Source organism: Erpetoichthys calabaricus, chromosome 1 (assembly GCF_900747795.2).
Source record: "Erpetoichthys calabaricus chromosome 1, fErpCal1.3, whole genome shotgun sequence".
In the NCBI taxonomy this organism is placed as follows: Eukaryota; Metazoa; Chordata; class Cladistia; order Polypteriformes; family Polypteridae; genus Erpetoichthys; species Erpetoichthys calabaricus.
Window position 1 is genome coordinate 219,019,643 of NC_041394.2, and position 15,336 is coordinate 219,034,978.

The 15,336-nt window shown below is 36.1% G+C and overlaps 1 protein-coding gene across 5 annotated transcripts in view; it reads right to left on the bottom strand.

Moving 5' to 3' along the window:
• LOC114659417 (peroxisomal succinyl-coenzyme A thioesterase-like) overlaps positions 1 to 15,336 on the bottom strand; it is a 190,792-nt gene that overhangs the window by 23,640 nt on the left and 151,816 nt on the right. For all 5 annotated transcript variants that reach the window (XM_051923888.1, XM_051923860.1, XM_051923877.1 and 2 more), the window contains one exon: positions 727 to 820. In XM_051923888.1, the coding sequence (XP_051779848.1) occupies positions 727 to 820 (94 nt within the window). The remainder of the gene's footprint in view (positions 1 to 726; positions 821 to 15,336) is intronic.

Consider the following 15,336-nt stretch of genomic DNA (forward strand, 5'->3'; position numbering starts at 1 on the left):
AAAGTTAGTCTCTCACAGGTCCTTTTGGTTCAAGTTAAATGTGCTTGGGAGTTTGGTGAGTGTTTCCTTGTATAGTTCTGAGCTTTTGTGAGTCTTTGGATTTTTGACCATATTGCTCTGTTTTGAGCATTCTTTGAATATCTGTTTTGGGACTTGTTTGCTTAGCTTTTATCTCAAATTCTTGGGAGTTATTTTTCTTGATGTAAGAAAACTCTCCGTCAGTGGCCAATACTTGCCATTTTCAACATGTGCACCACTAATAGCCACTTGTTCACTGTATCCCTGCACCTTCCAATTGCATGTTTTGCTCTTTTTGTTTCTCCAGTTCTACTCTCCTCTCTGTCTCTACCTCTTACAGCTCTGTTAAACTCATACATATGTTGCAATTGAGATATAGTACTTTTAAAGAGATCAGTGGCAAGATATTTCATTTTAAACATTCTGTTTTTAAAGTATAATGGTAATATTGACACAATTATGGTTTACAAAAAATATCAGTTTTGATGCTAAGCATTAAATTATTTTAATTAAGTTAAGCATTTAATTTTTCATGCCAAAGGTTAGATATATAGCAAACAGATTTTGTTCTTTATTGCTATATTTTATGGAACACTGAATAATGTGGTTTTCATGGGGATTTAAGAAAAGTATGATAATTTGTTGATAGAAATGGTTGCCTTCTCATTTCAGTCACAAAAAAGAAACCACAAAAACAATATAACTTACTTTAACTTTCTTACTTGGATCAGCTAGTCTTGGAAGAATAAGTTCTTTCCAAATGAAGTGATTATTTTCATCAACCATTATTTTTCCACCTTCTCTGCAAATATAATAGGATCATTTATAATTTCACATATACTAAAAATAAAATACTCAGTTTTTAAGACTTCAGCTGTACAAACAAGTAGCTAAAAATAATAAATTTAAAAACTGTAAAAATAAAATAAAAATATCCTTTGTTTTTTTTTACTACATTTAAAACAAATATAGACATTGAAAATTATTGAATGTAAACAAGATTAAAAATGATCAGAAATTAAAACATACAAAGGAGAAATTAAATATTTTAAGGACTGTACAAATTACACTCATTTTGTTTGGGTACACTCAAAGATATGCCTGTGTTGTTGTGGATAATGGACAATCTGTCGGACAGACTGCAGTTTGTGAGACTCAAGGACAGTGTTTCTTATACAGATGTGAGCAACAGTGGAGCACCAGAAGGAAAGTCCTGTCTCCTTTACTCTTCACTCTGTACACTGCCGAGTACAAATAATAACACTCGGTCATGTCACTTACACTGGCTGAGTGGATTTCAGCTTTCAAGTCCACAAAGAGAATAGATTGTCAGCTTTCAGCTCCCCAAAGACAGAGAGAGGCCTATCAGCATTTTGGTTTCAGAGAGAAGAGATTTCAGAGTGAGCAAGAGAGACAAGAGATGAATGCAACTTGTTTGAAAAGGAAGATGTAACCTTTGGTAATTGTATTCAAGTCACTTAAAGTTACAAAACCAGTGTCTGCTGTGGAAGAATAATTTTAGGGTAACATAGCATTCATCTTAAAGAAATATCATAAAGGGTTAATAAATGTGGGAAACCAAATAAAGGTCACATGAACAACAAAATGTACACTGAAATATAAGAATTGGTTTAGGAAAAATACTGAGATGGTCAGTAAATAAAGAATGTACCAGAAGAAAGGTTGATGTAATATACAAAATGTACTGAAGGATGACTAAGAAATCAGCAGATGTCCTATAAACTAGAATGGACAGTTGTTATATGCACAGAAATTTCAAGGGTAGCGGCTCATCTCAAAAGGTATAAGAAGAACCAGAATATAATAGACTTTGGTAACACTTTACATTGTGTCCATAATTACACAGTAACTACTATGTAATTACCTGTATGAGTACAGTGTAACTACGAGTTATTACTCTGTACTTACTGTGTAATTCAAAGTAACGTTATAGTTAATTACTCAGTTGTCATTGTTATTCTACAGTTAATACAATTACAATGTAACAATTTATCACTGATCCAAAAACAAGTGTACTTACATGGTTACATTGTATCTGTACTTTCAAAATGTAATTAAAAAATTGGGGTATGTAACTACAACTATATAACAGATGTTCCATGGTCTGGGCAATTGTAATGGAGAATTGCAGCGATAACTAAATAGGTTTTCAATGATATTTCAAGATCTTTATTAAATGGTGAAAACACCTTTGCAAAATGGTTAACGCTTTTTCTGAAAACCTAGAGGGGCACCTCCTTGACATGTTTTGCTTAAACAAGCACTTGTCACATTCTTGTAGTTGTGTTACACTATTTATTGTTGAATTTTTGGGCTATTATTATACCCAACCCTAACATAATACTGCCAAACTTGCATCATTCAATCAAGGTACAGAGAGCCGCAGAGCCATTCCAAGCATCACTGGGCACAAGGCAGGAAGCAGCCCAGGATGGGGAGCCATCCCATTGCAAGGCCCACTGACAAACATACCAGCAGTCACGCTCTCATACATATGGCCACGTAACCCAACCTACATGTCCCTGGGATGTGGCAGAAAAACCCATGAAGAAGACATAGGGAGAGATGGGTAGAACGTACAAATTTTACACACATATCTTCAGACATAATTCCATCTCAGGATAATGGATCTGTGAGGTAAAAGCGTTAACCATTTTGCAAAGGTGTTTTCACCATTTAAAACAGATCTTGAAATATCATCGAAAACCTATGCAGTTATCACATGCAATTCTCCATTACAATTGCCCAAAACCATGGAATATCTGTTACATAGTTGTAGTTATATACCCTGATGTTTTATTAAATTTTGAAAATATTGTTAGTACACTTGTTTTTGGATCAGTGATAAATTGTTACATTGTAATTATATAAACTGTGGAATAACAATGATAACTGAGTAATTAACTATAGCGTTACTTTGTATTACACAGTAAGTACAGAATAATAACTCGTAGTTTTAGATTTCTAGATTTTAATTTTATATAAATCATTTGGGTGTAAACCAATGAACCAACCAGAGTAAAATGTATGCATTGATTGACACTGTACGTAAATTCAACAGTTTATAAAATGAATCTCTATCCTTTATTTCTCTGACCATGCTGTAAAGGAGTGCTTTTGAAGAATGCTCCCTCTGAGGCATTTTGCTGAGGAGTAATTAAAAAATACAATGAACAGCTTTTCTCCTGCCTGATTACTGAATTGTCCTGTTAGAGGACATTTCTTTCTTTAATATGATGTTAAATTTCGACCACACTGCTTATAGGACTTTTATTTTGTCCATGACAGTTGCTACTCATTGAATTACAAATCTTTGTTTGAATGTGTGTGTCCATTTGGCACCTTCTGGTCTTAAGGAGTATGCAGAAATGTCAGTTCAATTCTGATTTACATCTTTGTTATCAGACGAAGTACAGGACTGATCCGCTGGATTTTATTCAACCCTGTTAAATCTGCCATTTTAATAGGCCTTGTGTACAACTAAAAGCCTAGCAGAATTGGAAATACCCACTTTGTCCTACAACATAGATTTAGTATTATGAACCCAAAATATTGGAGATGAGTCACTTTAGATTTTATGAGCCTCTGGATGTGGGGTAAAATGAGTACAACTTTCTCATTCAGGAAGAAAGTATGGGGAATTAAAAGTAAGGTTCTATGAGCCTCAGTGATAACACTAAAACTTCAGCTGAAAAGTAGGCAGGGGAGAGAAACACAATGAGAGACTCACACAAAAAGTTCACTAGAAAACAGATAAGAATCTGCTTACAGAAAGCAGTAAGCAGAAAGAGATGAACAGATATGAAACTATTAAAGCCCTGTCCGCACTACTAGATTTTTATTAAAAAATGCAAATATTAGTCAATGTTTTCACTTTTTGTCCACACTCGGAAATGAAAATACATAAAAACAAAGACTTTTGAAAATGCCCTTCAAAGCAGATACCTCTGAAAATGCACCATTAGCTGTGTAATGTGGACGAGGGAAAATACAGATTTCTGAAAACAATACTCTAATCATGCTCTAGTTGTTTCATGCTTATTTCAGGCCTCCTCTCTGATTGGATCCAGCTTATTAAAATGACTCATTCCCTGAATGGTCACTCCTCATGGAAGAAAAACATATTCTAACATAGCAGACATAGAACTGGAACAGTTGCTTTCTGGGGCATTTGTTGTGCCGCTTACCCATATGTATCTATTTTATGTATTGTACTAGTTGCTACAGTTTTGCGATAAATCCCATGGTCAGTGACGTTACCCTTGTGGTGAAAAACTCAAAGCCCATGAAAATAAGATTATAAATAAATCAGTAGACAGTTGATATTATTTATTGACATTTATTATTTAACACTAGAATTACCAGAGCCTACGAAAAAACTCGTATATCCGGCCCACCTTAAATCGCTTCTTAAATCCGTTCACACCTCTCCGCCAGCATCCTTTGTCCTCTAAATGTGCTGATAAAAGACAAGCTGCCAGCAGCCGGCTATTCCATCCCCCCACCGACTTAGAACGTGAGCGAACTTTTCCCAGCTCACGCCTTGATTGTTTACCTGGGAGTGAAGTGCAGTTTTACAGTGGAAATGATAGATCGTTATTTGGAAGACACGCATGAAATGCATGTTCCGTTTCTAAAGTAATCTGTGTAAACACATTGTTAAAACAGAAACTTTTTCATATTTTAGTAATAAATGTTACAAAATGTAGTAGGCATAAACTATAGAATATGTAAAGCCCGAGTTCCAAAGATCAAATAAACACTTTCACAAAAGCTTCAAGAATGATTCAACAGCTTCTGTGGCGTAGCGCGCTAAGGTTTGCCTCTTAGCGCAGAGCAGCTTTTCCTTGCCTCAAAGACCAGAGTTCAATTCCCCGCTGGGGATGAAGTGTTGCTTTTTTTTCTTTTCTTTTAAACCTCAAACGGACATAAAATTTATACATTGGTATGCCCTGTCAGTTACTGAGATCGTTATATTTTCATGTGGGATGCTCCTTTTAAAATATTTTTTAACAATTGAGACTGCAATTAACAGGAACAACTGTCCTTATAACTTATTTTTAAGATCCATAACATACAGACAGACAGAGCACTGCGTAATAGAGAGACAGACAGGCAGAGAAGTCACTAGATATATAAATAAACAGGGAAGCCACGTGTACTGAAAGAAAAAAAGATCAACATGTACGTTGTCCCTGCTGCACTGAATAAGCTCAGGCCTCTAACATCACCCCTCCCCAATAAGATCGGGGAAGCCACGTGTACTGAAAGAAAAAAAGATCAACAAAGATCAACATGTGCGTTGTCCCTGCTGCACTGAATAAGCTCAGGCGCTCTAACCTCACCCCTCCCCCGATCTTATGAAAATATAACGATCTCAGTAACTGACAGTGCATACCAATGTATAAATTTTATGTCCGTTTGAGGTTTAAAAGAAAAGAAAAAAAAGCAACACTTCATCCCCAGCGGGGAATCGAACTCAGGTCTGTGAGGCAAGGAAAAGCTGCTCTGCGCTAAGAGGCAAACCTTAGCGCGCTACGCCACAGAAGCTGTTGAATCACTCTTGAAGCTTTTGTGAAAGTGTTTATTTGATCTTTGGAACTCGGGCTTTACATATTCTATAGTTTATGCCTACTACATTTTGTAACATTTATTACTAAAATATGAAAAAGTTGTATGAAAAACTGCACTTCACTCCCAGGTAAACAATCAAGGCGTGAGCTGGGAAAAGTTCGCTCACGTTCTAAGTCGGTGGGGGGATGGAATAGCCGGTTGCTGGCAGCTTGTCTTTTATCTTTTATCAGCACATTTAGAGGACAAAGGATGCTGGTGGAGAGGTGTGAACGGATTTAAGAAGCGATTTAAGGTGGGCCGGATATACGAGTTTTTTCGTAGGCTCTGGTAATTCTAGTGTTAAACTTGATCCATTCAGCAATGAGGGACACTTTCCATAACAAAATTAATAACAAGGAGCTTAAAGATGTGCATGGGTATAGAATGTAGCTAGGCTAACAAGAATACATGTCATAGAAAGACATGAAAGCATATATAATTCAGTAAAGTGAAGATATAGACATATGCGCACACACCCACACATATATTTTTTCCTCTAATGTGCTAGTTTTACAAATGATGTTTGGTACAAGATGTTCATCAATTGCTGTGGACTGTTTATAACTGATCGTCTCATAAATGAAGACAGCTGATGATTTTAGTGTCACTTGAACATTTGTGGTGTTTTTATTCAATAAGACAACCACCGCCATTTCTGAAGACTGTTGCTTTCAAATGTAATCAGCAAATTAACATGACACAAGGGCAATTTGCTGTGGCTCCTTTAAGAATTTCTGTCTTTTTTCTAAGCTGTGAAAACACTTGTCAGAGTCTTGCACAGGTTGACAGTCTTAAAATCACATAAAGCGCAAGGTAATCTGATTTTCACATGGCTCTGAATTTTTCAATACACAATTCCTTTAAGGATTTTTCCACCCGATATATACATTCCAAATCCATTTAAATCTGTTTTAGTGTGGGAATATGTTGATAAATTATGTAAAAACTCTAGTATGGAGATTGCTTTCATTTAAAAAAGCCATTTTTAAACAAAAACATAGCAGTGTGGATGTAGCCTTAGATTATAGGCCACATGGAATTAATATATGCATATTGAATGTTTCTGATTTTCATCATCTACCAGAATTACACAAGATCCAACTTGATATGGTATGAAGCGACATCTGTAGTTTGCTTTTGGTTTATGGCACTAACTATAATATTTATAATTAAAAATTTATTATTAAGCCTGCTTTCCAACTTTTAAGCATTGTTCTATTTGCACTGCCAGGAAAAAAAGTTCTTTTCTCAGGTAGGTCAATCAAGGGTGTAAGAAATATGCTACAGTGACAGTCATACCTTGGTAAAGTCTTATGGTCTAAGACTACAGTTATAGTCCATTGCAATTATGAACTGTATATCCCTAAAGGTCTCTAAGTGTATTAATAGATAAGTGGAAGTAGCAACAAAGGTTTAACATAATATATATGCTTTTGTCTTAAGTTGTGGTGGCAAGCTTGTGTGTATGTGAGAGCTGACAAGCAATTAGTGCTCACCCAAAAGCATAATATTTACAACCCAAGATGTTTCCCGTTATCTCTGGTCAACTTCATTTCATTTGTTAAAATACATCAATTCCTGCACATCAGGCCTGCAACACATTCCAAAACAATTTGGGACAGCGGAAATGAATTTTTTTCTGATTTGGGGTTGCAGGTACAAGCGATAAGGAATGCGGGTATATTGCACCTCACAAACAGAAGAGAGGCTCTTTTGTCTAATGTCTTGTATTTTACACACCATGACACATTGGAAGAAAAAAGGGCTGAACTCTCTTACTCTTGTAAAGTATTTATACAGTGACAGCTCTGTCAGGCATTGGCTGTCAGAAAAAGGAACAAACTTGAGATATTTTAGAAATGTGAATCTGTGCTAAAAAGTTGTCATGTAATTTGTCATGCCCTGTGATTTCTAGTCATGATATCTGACATCCTCAGGTGACAATATCAGCAAGAGTCTGACACTATGAGGAAGATCTGAATTGGCATACAATTGTAGGTTTAAATATAAATTAAATATGGACCCTTACACCAGTCATTAGGAAACCATGTGCATAGTCTATTAAATGTTGGGTTAACTAGCAAATAAAGATACATGAGTAAAAAATACAATAAACTGACTTTATTGATGTGAGTAAGATATGTAACTCTGTGTAGTAATCACTCCTTGTGGAGGAGGATATAAGCTAGCATAGATAGCAGTCTCACATGGCAAACAGAAGATGGCAGTACTAACCACTGACAATTATTTTCCCTTGAATAGCCTTTTTTTTTTTTTTTAAACCAAATAAGGTAGATGAACTACTTTGCTATTACAATCAAGGGTAGATTACACTGACAGGTCTCTGCTAAATGAAACATGGCTTGAGTACAGCAGTGCAGATTTCTCACTTCATCAAGCTGATCAGCTACTTATTCACTTATACTTACAAGTAGAGGTTAACCATATATAGTGCTTAGATTACAAGCTACTGTACTTTGAAAACATTGCTCTCTGGAGGTAGAACATCTTACCATTAAATGAAGATCCTTTTATCTGCTGAAAGAATTTATCTCCATTATCATTGGAGCTTTTGATATTCCACAAAAATTAAACTTAGCCTTTGCTCTTTCCGGCTACTAGCAGAAAAAAAATATTTAACCAGAAATTACAAGTTCTAATTGTCTTAGGCCTGAATTACAAAATTTTAACCATATTAATTTCAGAAAAAAATACTATCTGGAAAAAGAAATGGCAAACTGGAGTCGCTACTATAAACAAGAAAACATCAGATCACTGTCATTGGGTAATCTCAAGGTTTACAAGACAAACTTTTTCTCCTGGGGCAGTCAGATCAAAACTCTGTAGTACATAAGTAAGCATCTCTTACAAATAAGTGCCTGTGTATAATAAAGCAAGCCAGAATTTAAAAGAAAAATACAATCAGTGTAGGAAAATACAGTTAAAATTCAAAGCCAGCAAAATCTGAAATCCAGCAAACAGTATAAGGAGTCCAAGCTTAGTGTAATGTAGCTCCAAAACAGATGAGGTCCTGCTGATCTATGTGCAAATTGGGCAGTGAGGAAGCAGGTGGAAATACATCAGAGATCATCAAGTCTTAGATGGGGCTCCAACTTTGTTTTGTAAAAGGAGTACTAAAAATGCATTTTATGATTTAGTCTGTATTAGATGTTGTGTGTAATGACAGATACAGGTAGTGATGTACAGCAACTGTTCAATTTGGTTGTGGCCTTACATTTTAAAAAGATTTTTTTAATTACAATATTTATTCTTATCTTATGGGAGACATCTTGCCATCTTGTCAGTGTTACATTAGAAGCTAAAGTTAATATTTTTACTCTTTAGGAGAAAAAGGGTGAACAATTGATTGGGGGAAATTTACTGTTTTTTTTTCATTGCATAGAATGTAAAACAAGTGGTATTTTTTCTTTTAAGTGTTCTTAGCTGTTTGCCTTTGCTTTTTTTGGGCATTTATTTTAATATTTATCTACTTTTTTTTTTTTTTTACAATTCAGGGTGTATCAGACTGAGTCTGATGCAAGTTAGTCTGATTATACTCGATATTACTCCAAACACCAGGATTTGGGATGAATGCGAATTCAGCACTATGTAATAGATATGCCAATATCTTCAGAGTTATTAATTATCAAATTCCACTTCCTGCCTGACATGTTAAAAGAGTTGTCTTTTACAGGCATCAACCAAGAGCATTGCTATAATAATTGATAAAGTCTACAAATTCCACTGATATTCACATTAACAACTAAAATATTTTCTGGTGTAAATATTGATGGAGAATTAATGAAATTACACAGATTTGTTTAAACAAACATTGTGACCTGAAAATAGAAAAATACTGTAAAAATCGAGATGTAATTCCGTTGTTATAACAGAAGTGATGAAAATGTGCAAACATGTTTTCAATCTAAAGATCTCTGAAGGCTGAGATAATATGTAACAACATTTTATTTATATAATACTTTTCCCATGCTCAATACGCTTTGTCTAATGACTTCCATAAATGAAATGCTGCATATGTTCAGAAGGTCTACAACTTGTCTACTGATCGTATCTTGTTCTATCACTGTTAGAGTCCACCACAGGCCACAACCTATTTATAATTAGCTCCTCCCCTTTTAGAAATATGACCCTGACAAATTCTGTTCAATACTTTTTCCAGAGAGTTAGTGAATCTTTTGCAGTACCTTGCTGGCTGGCTTATAAACCTTTCTTGTTTAATTTGACTTCTCTTTGGCTGGATTTACTCTTACTTTGTTTCTAAAGTGTTCCTGGATTTTCTTCTTTCAACTTTCCTAGTCTCCAGGACCCTACGCTTTCAAATCAAAACTCAAATTATTTTGTGTCTATGAGCAGTTGGAAATGGCATTTATTTTAATATAATACTGTCATTTTTTGGAATGATATTTTTTATAATAATATCATTGCATGTGTTTATTATTTTAGGTAGTAACCACTTTACATATGATTAAAATGTTAATTGACTTCATATACTGTTATGTTTAGCGCACTAATAACTTTGTCACATTTGACCATTGTTACTTCATTTTTGGAGATTAATATTGTTCCTCAAATAGTGGTGACACTCAAATAATATTATATGCATTCCAATGTTTTGTAAGTAGATTTTGTTATTGTTTTTTTAATATCTGTTTAAAAGTGACAGTAACCTCCTTGTGATGTAACATCTTTACTGATTTGCCTTATCATACTTATTATTATATCTGCTGGAGTACATTATACTGTACTGTGATACTTGATATTACTACATTATCATTGTTATTATTATAATTATAGTGATTGCTAAATGTGAATACTTTGCAATTTGCTTACAGAAACCACACATACATAGTCAAATGTATCTATACATGTAACTGTTAATTCTGTCAACTTTTTGAGTGGCTTGGGTGTATATATTTGTATAAATCATCATTAACAGTTTTTACCGGTCAACCAGTGTTGATTGCAAATTCAGTAACGAACTGCAGCTAAGGTTTCAGTGAGGTCACACGTTTGGGCTTAATTATCTTACACCTCTGCAACAGTACAATTAAGACAGGGCTGAAATACAAAATTAACCTTTGATGGACCAGCATAGAATAGAGCTTCTGCCATAAATTGTTTTCTACACTGGGTCCATGCTTAGACTAAGTGTAGCACAATCTGATTGCTGGTAAACAGACAGTAAATATTGATGACCATGAGCACAGAGCAAGACATATAAAGAAAGAGTTCATATGGATTATCTTTCCAGAACCAACCAAGCAGATGCATTCAGAGTTCCTTCTACTTCCTAGCATTGTCTCTCAAATTATGAATATTCGCAAATCAATAGTAAAGTTGGAAGTCAATGAGTTCAATGTTACCCATGCAGTGCTGTCCATTCAATATGTGTCCCTATTTCTTTCCATGTAAAATAGTTTACAATAAAGTCAGTTTTTAGGAAGAATATTAATTTTAACAATATTAATTCTGCCCCATAGAGAGGAGATTGAGTTCAGAGCTTGCTTAATGCTTTCCACCAAGCTGCAAAAATTGAGTTTAAAATGATCTTTAAGTTTCCTTATACAGTGGAACCTCGGTTCACCACCATAATTCGTTCCAAAACTCTGGTCATAAACCGAGTTGGTCGTGAACCGAACCAATTTGCCCCATAGGATTGTATGTAAATACAGTTAATCCGTTCCAGACCGTACGAACTGTATGTGTATATATATATATATATACATATATATATATATATATATATATATATATATATATATATATATATATATAATTAGCTTTTAAGCACAAATATAGTTAATTAAACCACAGAATGCACAGTGTAATAGTAAACTAAATGTAAAAACATTGAATAACACTGAGAAAACCTTGAACAACAGAGAAAACTAACACTGCAATAGTTCGCGCTATAGTGCTAGGAACCGCTCGCTAAAAACACCTTTTTTTTTTAATGAGTTTTAAGCACAGGGGAAAAAATGAACATTTGAAAAATCCGTAATTTAATAAACCACCAAAAAAATTAACATTGCAACAATGCAGGCTATGAACCAATCACTGTAAACAGAACTGAAAACAAAAACAAGCCTTCTCTACCTTATGTGTCCTTCCCTCTCTCGCTTGCTCTCTCTCTCTCACACGTGCACCTGTGTGTGTGTGCGTGCGTGCATCTCTCTTTTGCGAGCCTGGAGCGCCTGTGTGTGTGTCTCTCTAGCACGCTGCTGTGTGTGTGCACGCCTCTCTCTCCACCGCTCCTGTGTATGTGCGCGTCTGCTGTCTCTCTCTCGCGCTCCTGTGTGTGTGTGCGCGGCTCTCTCTGTCTCACGCTGCCTGTGTGTGTGCCTCTGTCTCTCTCGCTGCCTGTGTGTGTGTGTCGCGCTCTCTCTCTTGCTCGCTGCACAGGAAATGCACAGGGAGAGACTGAACATGTACAAACCGAAAGGGAAACTGGCTTGTTCGTATACAGAGTGTGTGGTCGTGAACCGAGGCAAAAGTTTGGCGAACTTTTTGGTCATAAACCGATTTGTATGTGTACCGAGACGTTCGTGAACCGAAGTTCCACTGTAACTGTTAAGTCCCAAATACCTAACTATTCTGGGCATGTCAGTGGAAAGTGATATAATGTAATATAGCAATGTTGTACAGCAGGTCCACGGCTCGGAAATTAGTGGCTCATTATTAAAATAAATAAATGATTGAATGGCTGGTTCAATCTCCATGAGTGTGCGTGCTTGCGTAGCTGTGGGAAGTTGGTGAGGTAACTGAGGTAAGACACACCTGCACGTGAGAGTGCAGTCTGGCTCAATTGCTTCGTTTTTTTGTGGTGTGCAGCGGCTGCGCTCATGGAGGCATATGAGGAACAGCCAGCATGAGGGAGGGGAAAAAAAAAGCAAAAGGAGGAAAAACAGAGGTTAAAGAGGGGGGAGAGACAGAGAAGCAGGGAGGAAGACGGGAGAGTGCTGGTGCAAGCAAGCGAGAGAGAGGAAACAGGCAGCCATGAGCAGAACCTTCAGGGCAGCATGTGGCCAACACTTGGGGGCTGATGTAATGAATTACTCTGGCTGAGCTGTGGGAGCTGGAGTGATGAATTGCTCGACCGTGCAACTTACAACATAAATCTGAATGGCAGCAGGAGTTGGCAAGGCGCAGATGGAGCCATGGACAGCAAGGACCCAGACCAACGGAAGAAGGTCTGCTGCATCTGTTGGTCTGACATCACTCCAGGCTGCAAAACCCCAGCTAGGTAAGCCAGGGTGATGTCCATTTTAAAAAGCAAGCAAAGGGGACATGATTTTTAAGGACAAACTCCTGCCTGTAAGATTTGTAATCTTGTTTTAATGGTTTATCCATTAATCCATCTTTTTATGGATTATTTATTATGGAACTTTTGCAATGCACTTTTGAAAGTTGTTTTTTGGATTGTTTTAAGTAAAAGCACTGAAGCACTTTTGCACCTACCCCTTGCTTTGTGTGTTGTGTCCTCAATTGATAGGCTCATCCCTCGGGTATGTTATCAGCAATAGCAGGTTCAAGAGGATCCCTAGAGCAACTGGAAGCTTGGATCCAACCTTCACTGTCACAAGCAGGCTACTGAACTAACTGGAAAAAGCAAACCTTTATAAAGTTTCATTTATGCTCAGAGATCTTATATAATACGCTACCGTGGCTGTCCATTTGTCTGTCCAGGATTTTAAATCAACTGTAGCTCATAAAGCATTTGACCTATTGACCTGAAATTTGGTACACATATACTACATGACCTTTATTGTCCGCTTTTGGTGTGATGATTTTTATTACTCTTTTTATTTTTATTTTATTTTATTGTAGAATCAACTCTCTGCTGCACCGTTCTCATCCCCACCACCTTCGCCATCACTTTCTCTACATCTTCATATCTTAAATCATTCCTGAGGCAGATTGAACACTTAAGTGCCAGCTTATGTGAAACATTAAGAAAAATGTACTAAGTAATTGTAACACAAAAATTGACTTATTCAGTTTTCACATGAATAGATGCCGATAGAAGAAGAGAAGAAGTGTGCCACTAGAGTGGAGAAAACAAGAACTGCTCACGAAGCAGCAAGCGCATCAACCTCTGAGCAAACGAATGCTAAACGTACAGAGAAAGAGTATGAAAACTATAAGTCAAGTGTATTCACTGCACGTTATCGTCCATAATTCATGTAGTAAGCTTAACAGAATTAGCAATGATTAATTTAAGTTAGTAATGAACAGATCTATATTGTCAACATAAGGGGATTTTGTTATATTCCGTGTAATTCCTTTCATTTCTGCTAAATACAAAATGAGAACCAGTTCAATAGCAATTGCGAAGAATATAACTGATAGTGTGAAACCTTCTCAGGTTCCACTTTCTAATACAAGGTAATCTGAATTTATGCTGTTTACATGTATAGAGGCTTCTGTGCTTAAGCAAAGAAACTTCATCCAAGCACAGATATTTGGTCTGAACCCAAATTTCGGTAGTACTGTTAAGAGATATTTCCAATTAGATTAAACTTTAATTCAAAGTGGAAATTCAGAAGCATACTGCATCAGAAATATAAAAACAAGGACACTGACTCACAGGACAGATAATACAGCCAATCAATTGATAAGTAAATAAATAAATTAAAACAGACTTAACAAGTAAATTGGGTGGAAGCATTGAATTGCCTGATAGCTGAGGGCAGAAAAGATCCCCAGAGGCACTTCTTAGCACACTGTAGTGGAATGAACCTGTGGCTAAAAGTGCTTCAAGTAAGCAGCTCCTGGAGCAGATGGAGGGGATTTTTCATTTTGGCATTCAATTTTATCTTTATCCTTTTTTCTGCAACATCTTCCAGCGTGTCTTGGGTTCACCCTGTGATAGAGCAGGCTTTTCTGACAAGTTTGTATAGGTATTGTGCTACTTCTGAGATCAGGTTGCTTTCCCTGGAGACTGCAATGTAGAACACCATACTGGCTACGATGTACTGGTAAAACATTTCCAGCGGCTAATTACACACATCAAAATACCAGAGTCTCCTTATCAAGTACAGTCTGCTTTGACCCGTCTTGTACAGTGCCATATCCAGTCCATTGTGTCCCAGGCACACCAGAAGTCCACCATCAGCTCTTTTGTCTTGTTGTCTGGTTGTTGTCAAATGCATTCAAAGACAATAAAATCTCTTAAGGCCTGGTTGTTGATGGCAGTATAATGTATCAAACAATGAAGAAACAGTTGACAATTGCTCTCTGCTTTTAACAAATCTAGTTTATTCTTGGATTATTATTATAGGGGACACTTTCTCAGTTCTATATGATGGAGCTTTTGCCAAAACCTTGACATCATAATTAAGTAATAAGTGTGTAAGCAGTTTAAATTTAGATGGTTTTCATTTTATGGTTTACAGCATTAAAAAGGTAATTTGAAATAGTCTTTGTTAAACACTGATTTAATTATGTTTGATCAGAGTGTATGTAGTTTGGCACTTTAAATTTTGATTCACATGTATATTTTTAGCTTTTGTGAACAAATCTTGCCAATAATTCTGTAACAAGAATATGGTTAATTCTAATTGTGTAACATTCTAAACTGTTCTCAGCTGCTAGCAATTTAGGCTATCTCTGTTAAATTAATTTGAGTTTCCCCCTGGCACTGTATTACTATTTGTCTTTGGG